Source organism: Schistocerca serialis, chromosome 4 (assembly GCF_023864345.2).
Source record: "Schistocerca serialis cubense isolate TAMUIC-IGC-003099 chromosome 4, iqSchSeri2.2, whole genome shotgun sequence".
Lineage (NCBI taxonomy): Eukaryota > Metazoa > Arthropoda > Insecta > Orthoptera > Acrididae > Schistocerca > Schistocerca serialis.
In genome coordinates, this window is record NC_064641.1 from 972,126,418 (window position 1) to 972,148,421 (window position 22,004).

Consider the following 22,004-nt stretch of genomic DNA (forward strand, 5'->3'; position numbering starts at 1 on the left):
TTGTCCGGCAACCGTGTGAGTGATCTCACGATTCGGTAACATTCCCTGGCCCCCTAGATCGCCAGATTTATCCGTTTGTGACTTTTTCTTGTGGGGCTGCCTTAAGGGCAAAGTCTACACGACTCGAACAAGAACTGTGGATGATTAAAAACAGATAATTCGGGATCCAATTCACAGTATCCCAGCTGAGATGTGGCAGTGGTCAATGAGGAATCTCAACAGCAGATTTCACGAATGGATTCGTACAGGAGGACGCCATCAAAAGAACGTAATTTAAAAAAAAAAAAAAACATCAGTGTTTCGTAAATGATACTGATGTGTGAATGTTGCAATGACTCTTGCTTCCAAACATATCGTGTGCCCGCCGCTCTCTCGCTGGTTGTGTAGAACCAGCAGCTGATACACTCCCGTCATATCTCACGGTGAGCGTCGACAACATCGTCGCACGAAACACGTAAGTACACCACTGGCCCCCAATCTAGGTTGTTAGCATATCCTGCAGAAATACATGCTATTGTTGAGTATTTGTCCAATTTTAAAGTCAATTCGATTTCGAATGCAAATGAATTTAGGCAAACTGCAGTTTCAATGTGGTAGATGTTCATAAAAAACCAAACTATGCAGTATACATTACCATGGTTGGCAACACGACGTACTTTCTGCTCGCTCACAGCCAAACTTGTTTGACTGTGCCGCATCCAACGTTCCGTAGTGCTGTTCTTGAGCAACGTGGACGATAAAGTCTTCCACGGTGCAAGTCATGTGCAACAACAACAACCAGTACATAATAAAAGATCACAATCACGATTCAATCCAATTCTCGAACCCGCGACGTATTTATTTCTCTCGATACTATCTCCAAAACGCGTCTTTCCTCTGTAATTTATTCTTGCGATAACAACTGCAATCAGTCTAATGTGATTTATTTCGTTCTTTAGACTTTTAATTCTGGATTAATTTTCTTTCTCGTTTCGTCTGAATTTCGTCAGCTTGCTCCAAAACTGATTAAATGCTGGTAACGTTTTTCCGCGGTATTCTAATACGTTATAGGAGCCTTTATATTTTATGAAGTAATAGCTTTTTCATGAGATGAGAAAACATTTTATTTTCCAAGCACAGATCAAAAACTAACAACTCGTAACCAAGCCGACCACGGCAAAGATAAATGTCTATCAGCTGCAGCTTTCACCCGCTGTTTTCGGCGCAGTGGATAAATGACGTCGCCACATCAGCCCCCCTCCTTTTGAAGCCGGGTGCACCAGGTATGTGGGGAAACTTGCACTTGACTTTTCTACCAGCTCTCGTGAAAACATCTGGTGCAGGCAATGGCTGCTCCTGTTCTGCACTTGCTGCTTCGTTGTCCTCTTCTGAAACCGAGAGCTCGGCGAGACTGCTGTTTCCTTGGCCTCCACGTTTCAGGGTGATTTTGCAGACCGAGGAAGGAGTGTACCCTCTTCGGTGTAAGCAGGTTTAAGCCGCTCAATTGAGACTGTCTCTTCTTTACCATCCTTATCGATTTTGAAGCTGTGGCTTCCTCTTGTGATTACCCTGTATGGTCCAGAGTAAGGCGAAACAAGCGGCGGGCGCACCGTATCATCCCTAAGCCACACGTGGGACGTTGCTTGCAGGTCTTTATGTACAAACACTCTCCGGTCTCCATGTCTGACAGGGTTAGTGGGTTTGATGTTTCTCATTCTAACGCTGAGTTGTCTCGCGAATTGCGTGCATAGCTCAGGGGCGAACGGCTGTGTAGATGCTGAAACGATAAATTCTCCAGGAACCCTCAATTGCTCGCCATAAACCAATTCTGCGGAAGAGCATTGTAAGTCCTCCTTCACGGCCGTTCTCAATCCGAGTAGGACCAGCGGTAGTGCTTCAGGCCATGACGTGGAACTACACATTAATGCAGCTTTGAGCGTGCGGTGTAGTCGTTCCACCATTCCATTACTAGATGGATGATAGCTTGTGGTGCGTAGGTGGTTGCACCCGCACAGTAGTAAAAGTTCATGGAAAAGTTGGCTTTCAAACTGCCTTCCGCGATCTGTTGTTATGTTTTGCGGAACGCCAAACCTGGAGAACCATGAATGCAACAGTGCTTTTGCAACCGACTCCCCAGAAATGTCTTGTATTACAACTACTTCTGGCCACCTGGTAAAACGATCAATGATTGTGAGCAAATAGCGTTGTTCTGAAGAACATGATAGCGGGCCCACAGTGTCCACATGTATATGTGAAAATCTTGCAGATGTCGTCGGGAAGTCAGCAATAGGTGCAAAGACATGTCTGCTGATTTTATTACGCTGGCATGTCAGGCATCCACGCTCCCATGCACGACAATCTTTTTGTATTCCAGGCCACACTACTTTGGAGGAAACTAACTTGACTGTAGCTCGTACTCCTGGATGTGATATGTTATGTAGTGCACTATAAATCTCGCGACGATATTGTTCTGGTATGTAAGGTCGCTCCTTTCCTTTTGCTACATCACACCAAATTCCGTCTGGAACATTTGGGACAGACACACGTCTGAGCTGCAGCGCAGTTCTCTGTTCCTCTATTAGACGGCGCAAGAAAGGATCTTCTCGTTGTTTAGACGCTAACTCGGTCCAACGAATTGTATTTAAACTGGCACAATTCCTAGACAGGCAATCTGCGACCAGGTTGTCTTTTCCTGAAATGTGACGCACGCCAGTTGTGAACTGTGCAATGTACTCGACTTGCCTGCACTGACGTGGTGACTTGAGCTCTGTGTCTCGTCGAAATATAGCTACTAACGGCTTGTGATCGGTAAAAATTGCAAAGTGTCTCCCTTCGACAGATGTGCGAAAATGCTTTATGGCTAAGTAAATATCAAGCAACTCACGGTCAATAGCACTCCATTTTTGCTGCTGTCGAGTCAGGTTTTTAGAGCAAAATGCGAGCGGCTGCCATCTGCCATCAACTTCTTGCTGTAGCGCTGCACCCACTGCTGTTTGGCTCGCATCAACCATGAGCGCTAAAGGAGCGCTCAATCTTGGATGTCCCAGTAGTGTTGCCCGAGAAAGACATTTCTTTAAGTCATGGAAAGCTGCTTCAGCATCTGGACTCCATGGAATTTTACGATTTCCTGTTGTATTTTTACCTGCAAGTAACGTTGTGAGTGGCTCTTGGGCGGCAGCTAATTTAGGTAAGTGACGTCTGTAATAGTTGAGCATGCCTAAAAATCTGCGAAGTCCTTTGTAAGTTGTGGGAAGGGGCATCTGTTGTACTGCTTCAACCCGCTCAGGCAAAGGTGACAGGTCTGCTGCTGAAACCAAATATCCCAGGAACTTAACCTCGCGTTTTCCAAACCTGCACTTTGTTTCGTTAATAATTATGCCATACTGTGTCAGACGGCGGAAAAACTGCCGCAGATGTTCGACATGCTGATATGCAGAACCAGAGAATACTAAAATGTCGTCCATATAACAAAATACGAACGGTAATTCTCGAAGCACCTCATGCATGCCATGTTTGGGCAGCGTTTCTGAGGCCAAATGGCATAAAATTGTACTCAAACAAACCGAATGGTGTGATAACTGCTGTTTTTTTAATGTCAGATGGAGCCATGGGAATCGGGGAAAATGATTTGGTGCAATCAATCACACTAAATATTTTGGCATTGCTAATCGTACTGTTAAAATCAGTCACATTGGGTACTGGGTAGCGGGCATTGAGCGCCCTGTAGTCTCCACACACTCTCCATGAATTGTCTTTTTTACGGACCATGTGAATTGGAGATGCCCACGAACTATCAGACCTACTTAGAATACCTGTTTTTAGAAGTCTGTCGAACTCAGCTCGCGCCGCGAGCAGCTTCTCTGGAGGCAGACGCCGCGGGCGGATGGCAACGGGTTGACCTCGTGTCGTGCTGATGTGGTGTTGAGTATTGTGTCTGCATTTCCTGGTTGCGTTGACGGGTTCGGTAAGTGCTGGAAAGTCTTGAAGCAGTTTACGAAAAAGTGATTCCTCCGACAGTGCCCTGATATTGCCTGCAGTATACGAATCGTTAAGACTGTCGGCTGTCTTCACACGTGTGCGCCCCGCTTAGTTGCCGATACGACATCGTATCACAATATCCCGACGCGGATGACGCGGTAGAGGAGCCGGAAATCTTCGTGCGGAAAGACACGGGCACATCGCACTGTACTTGAACCGACGCGGAAGACGCAGTAGGCAATATCCCTTCTGTGAGAACTGTCACCAAACGACGGTAAACCAGGTCGGGCATAAGTCGGTAGTTCCGTAAAAAGTCCGCCCCAATTATAGGGCTCGGCACATCAGCAACCACAAAAGTCCATTTTGGATGGAAGTTGGAATTTAGATGTAATGCCAACTGTTTCTCACCATAGGTAGATATTCTGGAATTGTTTGCCGCAGTCAGCACATGTTGCGTTGTTGTCGTGAGTATATCACCTCTCTTTCTTGGATAAACACTGACTTCTGAACCTGTGTCAATCAGAAACTTCTCACCTGAAGAGAGGTCCAACACGAACAATAGGTGTGATTGGTTGACTGCAGATACTGTGGCGTTTTCACCTCTTTGAATCACGCTATGACTCGGGCGCCTATGTTGTTGTTGACGAACGTTAGCGCCCTTTAACGCCCGCCTTGTAACTTTGGGTAGCTGCAGGGTTGAATACATTGACGGGCAGTGTTACCGAAGCGTCTGTGGTACCAGCATCATTGATCTATCAAATCCTGCTGGATATCATTTCTTCGTCTTTTCCAACTGCGACTTCGTAGCTGCTGGTGGAGTGAAGTTACTTGCACGTTGAGTTTTGCCACTTGTGCTGCCAGTTGCTGTATGGTGGGTTCGGTCGATGAGCACTGCTGTTGGGGAGTATTATTGCATGTTCCTGGCTCACTGACGTCAGATTCCATCACACTACACGTTCTTGGGCCTCTATCCTGGCTGGAGTTGAATTCGGAACACGCAGAAACTTCGGTTAAGGTGTTTGCGATGGTGTCTGCCTTTTTTGCTAAGACTTGCAATGGTAAGTCTGTTTCTGCTGCAATGACGGCACGGATGTTGGCAGGAAGTTTACGAAGCCATATTAGACGTAAAGACTCTTCAGGTAGGAGTTCCGGGCCGCCTAATGAACGTAAGGCTTTGAGTACTTGTGACGGAGTCTTGTCGCCCAAATCTTCGTGTGCGAAAATTTTTTGTAGTCGCAAATCTGGTGACAACGTATAATGCTGTATGAGAGCTTCCTTTAGCACAAAGTAATTTTGTTGCAACAAGGTTTCTTCTACTTGCTCTATCACTTCTAAATTTAGATGTGAAACCACTATATTAAATTTGTCAATGTTGTTAGACACCCCACGCTGCCGAAATATGCATTCAGCCTGCGTAAACCAAAGCTGGGGGCGCGTCGGCCAGAACGCGGAAAGCTTAACATTTCCGTGTCGCGCGTAGGTACTCCCATCTTTTGCGTTAACATCTGTCGTTCCGTTTTGTGGCGAATCAAAGGGCGTGGACCGCGATCCTTGGTCGAACAGACTGTAGTCTTCAATCTTGATTCCACTGCACCATGCTTTTGTCTCTGAATTCATTATTCTCGTCGGTACATATATTTTCTTTATGCTTCTGCTACGATTTTTCGGGGTCACCACTATGGGAGCCTTTATATTTTATGAAGTAACAGCTTTTTCATGAGATAACATTTTTTTTTCCAAGCACAGATCAAAAACTAACAAGAATATACAACTCGTAACCAAGCTGACTACGGCAAAGATAAATGTCTATCAGCTGCAGCTTTCACCCGCTGTTTTTGGCGTAGTGGATAAATGACGTCGCCACATCGTGAACATCGAGCGAATTTCTCATTTGCAACCCAAGCGGCAAATCGTTATAGTTTGTCATAAACAAAATATTGACTTGGGTTCAGAATCAAGTAATGGTTTTCGAAGGAGAACATCTTCCCGTTTGAATGTTACCTTTACTTTAAAAGCAACATAGATGAGTGTATACAGTATCCATATGTATGAGAACTTTTATTACGAACCTGTTCAAATACAATAGAAGTTTTTAAGTTGATAGAATTGAATGTTATTTCCTCGGGCGTTTCACAGAATTGTCAGGTTTTAAGCAGATCATTTGATTGTCGTAGTTTCTAGTACATAGCTTCTCGCGTATCCCTAGCGCTCGCACGACGAGTCTAATGTCACGTGATTGATCGAGAAAGTCAATATTGTATCGAGTGCTTCGGCATATCGATAAATCCCTTTCTCTTTGAACGCAAGCATTTTTTTCTACACACTACCGTTCGGGATCGTTCAAAATACCTTTTTATGAATATGAGACCTCAATGGACAAAGCTTCATCTGTAAATATAAGACGACCCTACATTCATCTATTAAACAATGTAAAAACGTTGACCTGAGCAGCAGTTACTCGATATGCGAATATAAGCGACCCTGTATTTCTCGGACAACCGATCTAGGAAAAACCTCGTCTTATAACCGGATAAATGCGGTATTTGTTTTAGACTTTGGTCGTAAGTTTTGCATATAATGTCATAATGTTGTTAACTGAAACTTCCTGGCAGACTAAAACTGTTTGCTGGATCGGGACTCTAAATTGTGTTTCACGAGCAAGTGCTGTACGTATTGCAGCTTCAAGTCTGTTAATAACTCGTCTCCTATCTTCCATATTCCACATCTGTTCTCCTGCATGCTGTGTGCTGTTCCGTTTTTGTTGGTGGTGGCGTAGGTTTTCTGTTTACTGGATCCATGTGGGTTTATTGGCAGTGGCATTTCGTTGAGGGGAACAATCTTCGTGTAAGTTTTTACTGTGTTTAAGTCATTAGTAAGAACAACATTCTCTACCCAAAACCATCTATGATCTAGTGGAGAACGTGTTAATTCGTGATATTTTATTTTGCTATCCTTTTTTCCCTAGTAACGTCACCCGCTTGGTTCTTAAGCCTTGTATCTGTCACATAAATGACGTCAACGCTCTGTCGGCATGGTATCGCCACTTACGATTTTCACTTGTAAGAAATGATTTCAAAAAAACTGTCAAGTGATAGTGCAATGAATAACAGCATCAGCTCACTAACATTGTTGCCAGCAGTTGAAATCCACAGATTCGTATGAATCTAGGTTTATAACTCATTTTGTTTTATTTCAGCGCTTGCGAACATATCTGACAGACATCCACATGACAACTCCTTCCACCTCGCCGCGGGCTGAAGGCCCACCCGACAGCAAAATGGCCTCAGGCTGCAATTACAGAGGCAGGCGCCACGTGCCCGCTGAAGGCAGCGTGATGTGGCATACGGGCATCAATGACTTACCAGACGAACTGCTGCTAATGATCTTGTCCCACGTGGCTTTCACCGATCTACTGGATGTGGTACCGAACGTGTGCCGTCGTTGGAAAAAGCTGTCTCAAGATTCCAAGTTGTGGGCTGACAGGGAATTCAATATTGGGTAAGAAACCTACTAATACATAAAACGCGAATTGCTCTGCTTTTAAAAAATATTGTGGGGTGATACCTTTATTTATTATATTGTAACGTTGACGTTGAAAACTTTGCATTTAAACATACTGTCAGGTCAACTCATTGGAGTAATCTGGTTTTAACCGAAAATGTATTCCAGTTTTAGAATACTGTTTTCCTTTTTTTTTTGTATTTGTTAGATTGAGAGAGTGTTGGGTAGATGTGGTAGAGGCACTTGGTATGTGTGTATGCTATTAATTCCCCGTTAATCTTTTTCCCTCTGCCACCTATGAGCCAGTGTGTATAGCAATCTCTTTACCTTTCTATTTTGCTCCTTTAGGTTTGTATGTGAGCGTGTATCTGTTCATTTATCCTCGCCCTCATTTTTATCCCGATGGAGTTTTAGAAAAGTGTGAACGATCTGGTCTGGAGGGACAGTTTAAATTCAGCTCCAGTTCAGCTGGAACGAAACATGCCACTTCTCGCAAAAAAATTACAATCGGAATCGTGTTTTATAGCAACTGAGGTGAGTTCTGCCACGAGCATACGGTATGTGTAAAAAATCTGGGAATACTTAATAAAACTGAACCCACCCATTGCGCCCAGTGACAGAGGCCACCTGTTTGAGGGCTGTGACGTACGAAAAGTACTTTCTGATTGTCACAGTATAGGTGCCTTGGACGAATACGGTATCATCGTCTGGGATGCTCTAATTCCTAACACCTTCAGATAAATCGAAAACTCGAAAATATTTGACCGTTGTGGAGAAAAATAGGATTGTCATTGGGGTCATAAATACAGTGATGGAAAAAAATCGCAGCACCGAAAATTAATTACTGTAGAGTAATGAAATTTTGGCCATACATCTGTCTAGGTAACATATTTAACTGATTAACATTTCGAGATCACAGATTAATCTTAGCAAGAGAGAAGCCTTTGCAAATGTGAAATGCCGGTACATTAATAACTGGTGTAACCACCAGTATAATTTCTAACACGCAAACGTGCGTTCGTGGTGTTGTAGAGGTGCCAGATGCCAATTTGTTAGACGGAGTTCCTCGCCTGTTGCACTCGGCTGCTCAACACGGGGGTGGTTAATGCAGTTTGTGGCCGATGCTGGAGTCGTCATCTCGTGACGTCCCGTACGTGCTCGATCGGAGAAAGGTGTGGCGATCGAGCAGGCCGAGACGACACGTCGACACTGTGTGGAGCCTGTCGGATTACGACAGCGGTATACGGGCGTGTGTTATCCTTTTGGAAAACACCTTCTGGAATGGTGTTCACGAATGGCAGCACAACAGGTCGAGCACTGAGGCAGAATCAGCTCGATCAGACAACACTTGGCAACACTAAAGTCGCAGGAGGAGGTGGTGGTGGTTTGAGGTAAGTGAAGTGCACGTGAGACAGTGTCTGGCTCTCAGCTGTCCTCGAACTAACGAATTTGTAACAGTTCATCGTGGCATTGTGCTGCTCAAATTGGTGCTGCAGACGCACGTACCGAACACGACGGCCTTCCCCTCGGCAGTGCCACACGGTCGTCTGAAGCGCGGTCTTCTCCCAATTGTACATTCTCTCGACCACCACTGCCAGTGATCAGTGTACAGTGGCTACATTCCTGCCGGGTATTTCTGCAATACCACAGAAGGAACATCCAGTTTCTTGTAGCCGTCTTACACGACCTCACTCAAATTCACCGAGGTGTCGATACATCCTTGTCGTCTTTAAGCCTTTCGTGACTGACGTCAACCCGCCGTGTCCGATCTCGAAGGTACCTAGAGCTCACAACAGTTAGAGTGCGTGTCTGAAGCAAATCTGATTCGCATCCTCACAGTGGCGTCACTGGTGCCACTGCTACGCGACTGGTGTGAAGTCTGGACAGGTGACATCTTTCAGATATACAAACACGCCTTCCAACTTTCATTTATGTAGGACAACTCACACTGGGTGTCGAGATTTTTTTATCCGTCAGTGTATTATGACTCAGTTATTAGCATCCAGATAGGCTATATTTGATTCTGTCTTACTTTCTGAGGTTACTCACTGTAATATGACACTATTTAGCATGTCTGTGACCTAGTTTTGACTGAAGGAGAAGAAAGTGCATGAAGTAATTTTTAGCCATAATACTGCCTGGTGCACTGAGAAATAAATTCTCTCGGTACCCTTGTGCAGATTTTATTCGTTTACATTACAGCAGTATAGGCTTTTATAATTTCTGTTTTTTAAAAAGATATTTAGCCTTGTTTACTATGACCAATTTGTATAAACATTTTACCTGCAATTGTAAGCAAGATCTTTTGTATGGCTTTAGTGTTTGTCATGTTTCTCTTTGTGAATAAATCTGGAAACCTATCACAATCCCATCCACCTGCTGTGGGCTGTGTATGCTAGCCGTTTCTATTTGTACATTTCTTTTCTCAGTAGTACATGAAGTGTGAGCAACTGTGGCTGCTACGTATTTACTGCGTGATGCATCTGTGTAGGCTCGAGCCCATTCTAGTAGACGTGGACGGTGCCGCTTATCTGAAAAGGCAATCTGCTGCATATTTATGCAGATGTACGTACTTCTTGTCAGATTGAGCTGGTCATTTGTTTTTGAATACATCTCAGCTATTCTTACGGTAATGTGTTTTATAGGACACCACGCAAGGCCTTGTCAAAAAAATGTGGGCAGCTACCTACTGGGTCTTTCGTATGTTTTAGGCCCAGTTGCCCGTGTATTTAATATCTTCTGTATCAGTAAGTTATTTTTTATATATTTTTAAATTTTTTGGGCTTTTAATGCATTGACTGTTACTGGCTTTTTTGCTAAATCACGGTCATGCCACTTGTATGCAAGGTTGTATTTTTTCTCATAGATCAATCTGAACATGCCTTGTATAAGGTTAAATGCATCATTGGAGGAGAAATAAAATAAAAAATCCAGTTTTGCAACCAGTACTGTTCGTTCATTTGTATTCAAGATTTCGTAATATTCGAAACTTTCTTTAAATGTACAGAAAAGTAAAATTACGTACTTAAGAAAACACACGAATGTGGTATTCTACGAGTACGACATCCCTGAGTTATTATTGGAATCGTTCAACTCGTACAAACACTTCTTTAACCATTTGTGGGAATCTGAAATGGGGTGACCACATAGGCAATTGGAAGTAAAGCAGATGGTATATTTAATTTCACTGGGAAATTGCAATCAAATTCCAAATAATATTGCTTACATACATCATTCGATCCATCTTAGAGCATTACTCGAGTGTGTGGGACCCAAACCAAATGTGACTAACAGCTGATATTAAACTATACAAAGTAGAATAACATGAACGAACAGATTTTTTCGTGTATTATTTAGAATCCAATTGCTTCAGTATTGCTGTCGATGTATATTCATGATACTGTTGCTTCATATATTGTTATTATTAATATTGTATTGCTAGTAATGATGATGGTGATGATGATGATAATTGTTATTACCACCATCATTATCACCAGAACCACTACCAACGGATGAAAGGATCCAGTGGCAATACACGGGACTCACGCTTGGGACAATGACAATTCAAAACTGTTTCCAGTCATCCATATTCAGGCTTTGCACGATTTCATTAAATCTACTGAGGCAAACGATGAGACAGTTCCTTTGAATGTGCATAGCTAATTTTCTTCCCCATTCTGCTCCTGTACACATCTTCAGAAACCACTCCCCACACCCGGCCATTTCCCTCCTACATTCAGCCGCTCAGTCGGCATCCTGCCGTGCTACTTAGAGGTTCGTGCTGTACTCCGTTGAGTTACTGTGACAGTTTGAAATTTCAGCGTTAATTGAAAATGCCGCGAAGTGTGAAGTTTCTGACTGCAAAAAACTGTACACCGATAGAAATCTATCGGCAGCTTTGTGAAGTGTATGGGGACAACATAATCACTGAAGGTGGAGTGCGTCAATGGGTCATAATATTTAAAAATGGCCGAACTAACGTTCACGACGAAGAGCGAAGAGGAAGACCCAGCATAGTGACTGCCGAACTTGTCGGAAAATTCGATGCCGCGGTCCGTGAAAACCGTAATTTCACAGTAACGGAACTCTCTATGAGTTTTCCACAAATTTCACGAACTTTGTTGCATGAAATCATTACCGAAAAGCTTGGTTACCACAAGTTTTTCGCAAGATGGATACCAAAAATCTTGACAGAGATTCACAAAAATCAGCGAATGGCTGCAGCGTTAACGTTTTTGGACGCTTACGAGAAAGATGGCGACTCATTACTCGATCGCATCGTTGCTGGTGACGAAACGTGGGTTAAGCGTGTGAACTGTGAGACAAAATTGCGGTGAATGCAGTGGGGGCCCACAAATTTCCCTCAAAAACCCAAGAAATGCATGCAGACAATGTCGGCAAGGAAGGTGATGGCGACTGTCTTTTGGGACAGAAAAGGTGTGATTTTTGTGGATTTCCTGGAAAGAGGCACTACAGTAAACTCTCAAAGGCATTGCCAAACTCTGCACAACCTCAGAAGAGCAATACGAAACGAGCGCAGGGGAAAGTTGGGCTCAAAGCTCTTGCTGATTCGTGACAACGCCCGGGCCCACACGGCAAATGCCACTCGTGAAGTTCTCGAATCTTTTAAGTGGGAGTTGTTTCCTCATCCGCCGTACGGTCCTGACCTGGCACCGAGCGACTTCCACTTATTCCTAGCAATGAAGAAATGGTTGGCTATGCAGCATTTTGATGACGACGCACAGCTTCGAGAAGAGGTAACCACGTGGTTGAAGCCGCAGGCGGCCGAATTTTACGATGAAGGAATTTCTCAGCTCGTCCATCGCTACGATAAGTGTCTTAATTTAAATGGCAACTATGTAGAAAAGTAGTATTTAAGTGTGGCTTTCATCTGTATATAATAAAAAAGTTTTCCAATACTTTATTTATTTTTAATTCCAAAACGTAATGTACTTTGTGGATAGCCCTCGTACTAAATCATCTGGTAGGGGCCTTCTGATTGACCAGGTTCTCTCCAGTCTTGATCTGTCTCTTGCCAAAGAGAGCTGTCCTAACCATATCATTGTTGCCTGTGGCACTTTTTCAGCTGTCGACCTTGCGCTCTCTTCCCCAAACTGATGGACTTGCTACAGTGATTGCTACGTGACAGTCTTTCTGACAGTGACCACTTTCTAGTGATTTGCCACTTCCTGGTCATTGTCGAATGGTGGCTGATGCTTAATGATCAGTTTTCATCCAATATGTAGGGTGAGTTCATTCATTTGTTTGCAAAGGAAGGCCAATGTTGTTTGCCCCATTTTGTCCGGTCGGCAACACGCTTTGATGACAGAACCGAGGTCCACATCCTGCAGTCTTTCTCAAACGATTTTACAGAGACTGTTTGGTAAAAAACTTGCATTTTTGTGTTAAATATATCTTTTATGTCAGATTCGTGATGATGTGCCCATCATTTCATTGTTGGTCATTGTTATTGTGATATTGCACGAACTTCGAAAAAGTTTGTAATGAAAACTGGGGGTCGCTATGATTTTGCGTGTGGGCCGTACTGCATAATATGTAGCCATGTATGAAATTTAGCTGACGTATTGAATTTTTCTTTAGACTTTGGTGTAGGTCTTTACTTGTAACCAGTCTGAAAAAAATTGATCTGGTGTAGCACACTCTTTTGCAACCCGCAACATTCCTCATATTTTTCAAACAGTTTCAGTTGTTGAAATGTTGTTGGCAAATGATAGCGAACAAAGAGGATAATATTTTTCCAAATGGATATTGTGCAAAACTTCATTATCTACCTTGTTATTTCCACTAACTACAGACTTTTTTGACGAAAGAGTGTAATTCTTAAGGGCCATCGATAGCTGGTGAAACGAGATATGCCGTTGGGTTTTGAAACAGCATCAGTGAAGACATTACACATTTATTTTTGTAGTGAGGATGTGCTTTTTCATTAGCTATTGACTTGACTTTACTTTTCTTCAATTCCTCAATTAATAAAACTACAGTTTCAGAATTCTCTTGCAGCTGCATGTGCACAGCATGTAAGTGAGGAGAATAAATGTGTAGGTTTTACTCAAAACTTGCAAGACATGATGCTTCTCTAAAAGTTACAAATGGCTAAAAAGCCTGGTGAAAACCAAATCACTGCTTTTTTTGCATTTTCAGCGGAATTCTTTCTAGACACTAACCAAAGCAGAGGTGACAGTAGATCTTTTTGAATGCTCACTATACAAGTGTGGGCACCGAGAGGCTCCACTTAATACTTACAAAAAATGTGAGTGTAGAATTTAGTTTAGAACAGCACTTCCCTCCACTGCTCGGCATTCCCCGTACAGTACGTGCCTGCAACCCCCATCACTATTGCCCCTCCATCCGTGCCGTGCCGATTGCGCATTTATCAGCCACGTTATTTTGCACGCACTCTACCACTTTGTCCCCTCTGTCGAGAGGGCATCGGCAAAGCCTCGGACACTACCACCCGTGCTATTGGAGCTGTTATTCCCCTCTGCACGAGTCCCCCCTACCTCTGGCTGCTGCTAAAGTGGACCAAAGACACTGCAGTGGCTACTCAGCTGTGAAAGTGTAGTGCAATGTCTCTGATGACATTCCATCACGACAAATTATACGATGACGCTTTCGCCGATTGAGAACTCTTCGGGCTCTTCACTCGTCACGTGATGTGACCCCAGATCCTGATTCAATTCGTCATCCGATTATCCAATGCACTTTTCTACTATTCCTAGAAAGTATTTTCCATTCACAATGTTGAGATAATATAGTTAGCCCAACCCTCGAACTAGACAGAATCCTAGCCATTTCTTGAAGGATTATGTAGTTTCCAAAATAAGTTTCTTCTTATGCTCATCTATAATTAATCATACATCACCCAAAATTGCAATTTTGTGGTTTGAAAGCTCACAAGTAAGACCTATGTTGAGCATTAATAACACATGTACTTCCTTCACAAATCATGCCAACTCATATACAATTAAACCTCCTGGATTCAATATATTATGCCCAAACTGAGACTCAGACAGGATAATGGGGATCTCTTTCCTTAAAAACCTTAAAATGTTTCTACCTATGCTTTGGAACTCGGTGCACCTCTAAGGATGGCAGTATGTGTATCTTATGTTTCTGTGTCTGAGCAGATATTTCCTCTCAAAAAGCTGCTACAACCGCCACCCCATCTCGGAAGATGTCTTTCTTTGATAGAATTCGTCACGTGCAAATATAACTTAACAACCCCAAACAATAACTGTACTCTTGCCTATGACATTTTATAATTTTCGGTTGCAAGTATGATTTGTTTGTTGGAAGACATAGGGGCACACAACTCCTCTGGAGTGGTGTATATTACCACAGTCGAAACGAGGGACTCGTTGCATTGGCATAGCGAGGTGGAATGAAAGCACAAATTGCATTGGCATAGCGAGGTGAAATGAAATCACAAATTGCATTGGCACAGCGAGGTGAAATGAAAGAATAAATTGACCAGATGAGAGTAGGACTTGGACACTGAGGGTTCCATACAGACTTATTTATGTATATGAAACAGTTTATTCATTTATCAATCTAGAATATTAGTGACTTGTGCCTGGTATTGACATTGATACTTGCAAGGTATGAGTCCCAGAGATTCCAAGACTTCCAGGAATGTTTTAATTTCATGTTTGAAATGGCAAAAGAAATATATTTTTCATATAACAAAATTACAAATCCATAATTTTCTTTTTTTTCCCTTTATTTATGCTGTGAAAATATGCTTTTTGCCAACTTTCATAACTCTACGTCAATGAGGAGTACCCTAAATTTTAATGAGCGAGTTTGCGAGTATCAAAATTTGTGATGTAAATAATCTGTAATAATATGTAATAAATAATAAATCTTTGGATTACATTGACTTAGAAGCTTACATTCTTCACACTGCCGAGGGACTGTAGACGTTAAGGTGTGACAAATTTCAACTTGATATGTGTACACATATCTAAGAAAAAGGGATTTTAACAGATTGTGGACAGTCAGTCTGTCTGATAACAAGAGACAAATAAAATGTTTTTCATGTGATATAATTGTAAATTAACAATTTTTGGAGTTTTTTCCTTTGGTTGTGCTGTAAAAACTTGCTTCATGCAAAATTCCATGATTCTGCATCCTATAGGTTTCGATGAGTAAGTTTGTGAGTATCAAACTTGCAACGTAAATGGCCATATCTTTTTATTGCACTGACATAGAAGTTTATTGCTCCAGTGGGTGTGTAGCACACTTTGTACACATGTGACGAATAGTTGTCTTTACGTTACTGAGGTAAACGTGTATGTGCAAAATCAGAGTTTAATCTTAGTGTTATTAAACAGTGATAAAATAAACTTACATTATATGAGCTAAATCACTGTTTAATTAAACAATAATAAAAGAAAAACTTCCTCCGTGTCATGCTGTTGCCACGTACAAGTGTTACCCCACAGTGATGGCCCACTCGAAGCATTAAACGGCACAGTCGGGTCAGGTCCGTGCGACCCACACTTGATTACTAATTATCTCGTAGGTAACTGCCCGATTGTGGGATCGTGCTGCTGGCTCAGAATCTGGGCATTTTCTTGCTTGAATCGTAATTTTTTTTCATCTAGGTTGCTGTTTATTTTATATTAGTGCTGCTCTTTCGGCTGTACGACAACACAACTTATTACTGTGTTAGCTGAAGAAACAGTGAAGGAATAGATATGGACTTCAAATTGTAAAACTAGGGAACAGAACAAAACAATATCATTTGCGATCGGTGCACTTTATGCGAAGGCACGCCATTTCGAGGGTTAAATTTTTTTCTTCACCGAGGGACGGTAGATGGTAATATGTGAGATAAATTTGAAGTGGATATGACTACGCATTGCAAAAAAAAAAAGGTTTTTAACAGTCTGACACAGACAGACAGTTGGACAATAGAGTGAAACAGTAAGGGCTTCCGCTTTTAGCAATTGAGGTACAGAACTGTAAAGATAAAGGTACTTCAAATGATCTTTTCGTTCTATTGCCACGTGAAGGAACCGGTAGCTCTGAGAGGTAGTGTTGTTCTTGTTCTTCCATTTTTGTGTCTGTGTTTGTTGCCATTTAATTTTTTTATCTGTTTACTTCTGGTTTTATGAGAGCATAGCTTCAATTATACATGCTAAAATAGGTTACTACACACGGTTTGCAAATTGTCAGAGATACTATTTGCGAATGAACTATCGACACATTACTGTGTCGCAGGGCCCTGTGGCAGTGCTACCTGGATGACCGTAAGGGTGGTGGGAACGAGCAGGAAGCAATAGAGATCTTCCGAAACATCCCCAACCTGTGTATAGTGCGCATGTGGTTCAATGTCAACCCCCTCGTCATCCAGGAGCTCTGCGATCACTGCCCGAGGCTCGCGGAGTTGCACCTCCATCCCAGTCAGAAGCTCACCTACTCGGTAAGTGTCACATCTTTTAAAGTGTAAGGTAAGTAAACCTGCCAGTGGTTACGCAGGGCAGCTGTTCACATCTCAGGAGATACACAAATTTTCCCTGGCCTTCATTAGATCATTAGGGGCATCATGGAAAGGCAGTGGACACGGTGTGTAAATTTTCTGACGTTTACTGTTCAAAATCGACCACTTTACAGTTTGTACTAGTACAGTATCAGCATATTTATTTCTGAAATTGGTAACTGTCAGAGAATTTCAGTATCTGTATCCATAGCCTCTGTAAACGCCACAGCTGGAAACAAAACTACAGTCACAGCACACTTTCTCATTTCTGTTATACACTGCCACCAGCAGCACTCCGAGCAGACATAAAGCTGAGCCTCTGGATACAGTATCGGATGAGTGAGAATAGTTTGTACTGACTTGTAATATAATTTTTGCAATAGGAAGTGTGTGTGGTGCCATAAATATCGGCAGTCACTAAATGCCTTACTTTCATAAGGGCCTGAAATGTACGAAACGGAACAGTTGTTGTTGTTGTGGTCTTCAGTCGTGAGACTGGTTTGATCCAGCTCTCCATGCTACTCTATCCTGTGCAAGCTTCTTCATCACCCAGTACCTGCTGCAGCCTACATCCTTCTAAATCTGCTTAGTGTATTCATCTCTTGGTCTCCCTATACGATTTTTACCCTCCACGCTGCCCTCCAATGCTAAATTGGTGATCTCTTGATGCCTCAGAACATGTCCTACCAACCGATCCCTTTTTCTAGTCAAGTTGTGCCACAAACTTCGCTTCTCCCCAATTCTATTCAATACCTCCTCATTAGTTACGTGATCTACCCACCTAATCTTCAACATTCTTCTGTAGCACCACATTTCGAAAGCATCTATTCTCTTCTTGTCCAAACTATTTATTGTCCATGTTTCACTTCCATACAAATACTTTCAGAAACGACTTCCTCACGCTTAAATATATACTCGATGTTGACAAATTCCTCTTCTTCAGAAACGCTTTCCTTGCCATTGCCAGTCTACATTTTATATCCTCTCTACTTCGACCATCATCAGTTATTTTGCTCCCCAAATAGCAAAACTCATTTACTACTTTAAGCATCTCATTTCCTAATCTAATTCCCACAGCACCACCCGATTTAATTAGACTACATTCCATTATCCTCGTTTTGCTTTTGTTGATGTTCAATTTTATATCCTCCTTTCAAGACACTGTCCATTCCGTTCAGCTGCTCTTCCAGGTCCTTTGCTGCCTCTGAGAGAATTACAATGTCATCGGCGAACGTCAAAGTTTTTATTTCTTCTCCATGGATTTTAATTCCTACTCCGAATTTTTCTTTTGTTTCCTTCACTGCTTGCTCAATATACAGATTGAATAACATTGGCGAGAGGCTACAACCCTGTCTCACTCCTTTCCCAACCACTGCTTCCCTTTGATGCCCCTCGACTCTTATAACTGCCATCTGGTTTCTATACAAATTGTAAATAGCCTTTCGCTCCCTGTTTTTTACCCCTGTCACATTCAGAATTTGAAAGAGAGTATTCCAATCAACTTTGTCAAAAGCTTCCTCTAAGTATGGGAAAATTTATTTTCAATTTTCTTGTAAGCTACAGATATCTTTTGAAGAATAACTTTTTTTTTAAGAAGAAAAAATTATTAGTAAACAGCAGAAGACGTGACCTTTTGTAGAAAGATGTTGTACATCTACTCAACATTGTGACGTCTGCTTTACTAACCTTCCAGTCACATGAATGAGTGAAATAAGCCTCCTAGCTGAAGAGGGAACCACACAGGCATCAAAAGCAATAAAACAGTTTACCCACACAGAAGATACAAATTCTGTAAGTGTTGTTATACCAGAACTACAGACTGAAAGAATCTTAAACACATTTGATTTTCAGGCAAAAGTGATTACATTTACAAAAATATTTGTGTATTCGAAAGTTGATTGAAATGTAAGATTGTGCGAATCATTAGACTCCGTACAAAGCTGTAATGTTAAGGGAAGTGTGTATCATAATAACAGATAACCTCTCATAGAACTGACAATAGAAATATATGCTTCTCGTGTATGACATATATGTTTAAATTCTCTTGCTTTCAGTGGAGTGAACTGAAAGTGAAAGTATTTTTTCATGAACAAGTTGTAGTTTATGTCACTGAATCAGTAAGATTAGACCGCTTGTACATTTATTTCACGATCATGTAGAAATACTTGGAACTCGCACATGAAGTAACTATTTTAGGATGCCTGTAAACAGGGAATATAAGGAATTATCAGGGAATTTCATGCAACTGCAAAATATCAGGGGATTTCATAAAGTATCAGAGAATTTTCTTGCAACTACTCAATACTTTTTTTTAATTACTGCAGAGAGGTACTTTGTGCCAGCATGTTCATCACAGTGATTCATGCTCTTTATGGATTGCAGTTGAAAGCTTAGTACACATTATTGTTTACAATAACACCATAATTGTTGAGACCTGTATTTGTGCTTGTTGTTCTGTGATATAAACTGTGGAAACTGAGTCATGGAACATACGATGCATATGTATCATATAATGACCTTACATACTCTTTGCCATTGTTAAACATAACAGTATAATATAAAGTTCCATAGTCCTAATATCATTCTCTCCATTCAGGCCAAAATATAATCACCATCATCATCATCTCTCATCTCTCCACTCTCCACTCTTTTCAACATTTCACGAGGACCCTATTTCACCATAGTATCATCACCTGATAATTCTCAACCAACCAATTTAATATTCTAAAATCAACCTCTACATTACCCATTTATAGTCAAACTACAATCAATTCCAGTACACATGTATCACTCAACTATTCCATTAAAGAATATTACTATCATTATCAACAGTTTTCATCTATGTGATCTGAAAAACAGTTTCCTTACTTAATTAGCATTTATTGCATTTATACAGCATGACAATTATTGAACTATATGAAAAAAAATGCAAATTAGTTACAAACTACGGCATGCACACACTTTATTTAACATGTAAACATCACTACAGACATTCGGATGTAGGTTATAACGTGTCCGATTTGCCTGCCGTCATTGGCGACGATATGTTGCAGACAAATAGTGAAATTCTGCACGAGCCGCTCAAGTGTCGGTTCATTGATGCTGCCGATGACCACCTGAATGATCGTTTTCAGCTCAGCAATGGTTTTGGGGTTATTGTTGTACACTTTGTATTTAATTTAGTCCCACAAAAAGGAGTCACGTGTTCATATCTGGAGAATATGGCGGACAATTGAGGCCCGTGTCAGTGGCCTCTGGGTACCCCAGAGCCAGAATGCAGTCCCCAGAGTGCTCCTCCAGGACATCAAACACTCTCCTTCTTCAGTGGGGTCAAGCCCCATCTTGCACGAAACACATCCTGTCGAAATCAGGGTAACTTCAGATAATGGGGCTGAAATCATCTTCTAAAAGCTTCACACACCATTCGGTAGTCATCGTGCCGCCGAGGAATAGCACACCGATTAATCCGTGACTGGACATTGCACACCACACAGTCACCCTTCGACGGTGAAGAGACTTCTCGATTACGAAATGTGGATTCTCAGTCCTCCAAAAGTGCTCGGCCACACTGTACTGTGACATTTTCACATGCAAATGGCCGACAACAACAATGCACGTGCACATGTGCGTAATAATTCCCATCGTGCTCTGTGGCCAACCGTGCAGTTTGAATGTCCTAACACAAACCGTTCAGAAGTTATGACAATTGTATTTCATGTAGTTCAATAATTGTCACCCTGCATATTACATAATCAATGTATAATACATGTATCTATGGACATTACATAGTCAATACTCAAATGTGCTCATAGATGAAGGTTCGTATCAAATGCTTTTATTCACAAAGTTTGTAGAAATTCTAAATTTTTTCCATAATAATTCAGATGCTGACTGTGAGTCTGCAGTGTAACAAGTCTGAACCATCTTCAAAATGATACAAGTTTCGAATAACAACACACACTATTTCACCTAACTAAATACCGTGTATCTGCAAAGTCTCTCTACAGTGGTGAGCCTCGCATGTCTCGCCTTGTGGTGCACACAACGTCGGCACCACATTTGAGTGTCTCCTGCAACAGGAAGGGAAAAGGTAAGTTAGTGTTTCTATTAGCAGATACTGTAAGGGGAGCCACAGTCACACAGGGGATGACCCCTGTGGTTAATGGGACCAGACAGACAGGTTTTATAGTTAAAGTCAAAGTCCAGACAGACAATAATCAAGAAAAATAGAATAAAAGAAGTTTCATGTACAGTAAATAGGGATAATGCTAAGTGCGAGGGTCTACGGTTTGTGCGCAGACGTACGGTACGTAACACGTGCTTGCCAGTCGACCTGTCTGAAATGCTGACAATTTGCTCGGTCAGTAGATGCCGCCCGGCGGCACTGCGACGAGGGTGCACCACCTGTCCGCCGTCTGCAGCGCGCCAATTAACTAGTGAGGCCTCGGGCGCCAATATGTCTTTCTTTGCTCACCACGGAGCCTTTTGATATGACCGTAATTAGCCAGTGTTAGGACATCGGACACAGTGGTCGTGGGTGTGCGTAGTGTGCTTATTTTTTATGATCTGTCTTTGTTAATAAAACTGTTTAGACATACTTCTCGTGTTCGCGTATTGCCGTACCTCGAGGACCCGCCGCTTACTAGTCCTCACAAATATTTTGTCTAATTGTCATTCGTGGCAACAATACAAACTACCCCCTTATAGAAGTGGTGTCAGCATGGGGATAATTATGGAAAATCTACAGTCCTGAAGAGGTGCAGCACAACGTGAACTTCAATCGGCAGCAGCGTGAACATCTTCTGACTACACGGGGACATCCGGTGCTGGAATTCAGGTCGGTCTCCTCCAGTTTGGATAGAATACGAAAGGCAGTGACGGATGTTTATTTTACATTCGAGTGACTCATTGGCGTTAAATTAGACGAAATGTCGCAGTCCGATCTGGGTAACATTGTCAACCTACAAACTGTTATTAATGAATTGCGAGAAGAGATTCGGCAGTTAAAAACAAAGACGTGAGCGTAACATTCCGAAAGACT

The 22,004-nt window shown here is 42.0% G+C and overlaps 1 protein-coding gene across 1 annotated transcript in view; it reads left to right on the top strand.

Moving 5' to 3' along the window:
* Positions 1-22,004, top strand: part of LOC126473634 (uncharacterized) — a 157,009-nt gene that overhangs the window by 15,840 nt on the left and 119,165 nt on the right. The window contains exons 2-3 of the mRNA XM_050100819.1: positions 7,154-7,455; positions 16,705-16,906. Coding sequence (XP_049956776.1) covers positions 7,184-7,455; positions 16,705-16,906 — 474 coding nt within the window. The 5' untranslated portion in view covers positions 7,154-7,183. The remainder of the gene's footprint in view (positions 1-7,153; positions 7,456-16,704; positions 16,907-22,004) is intronic.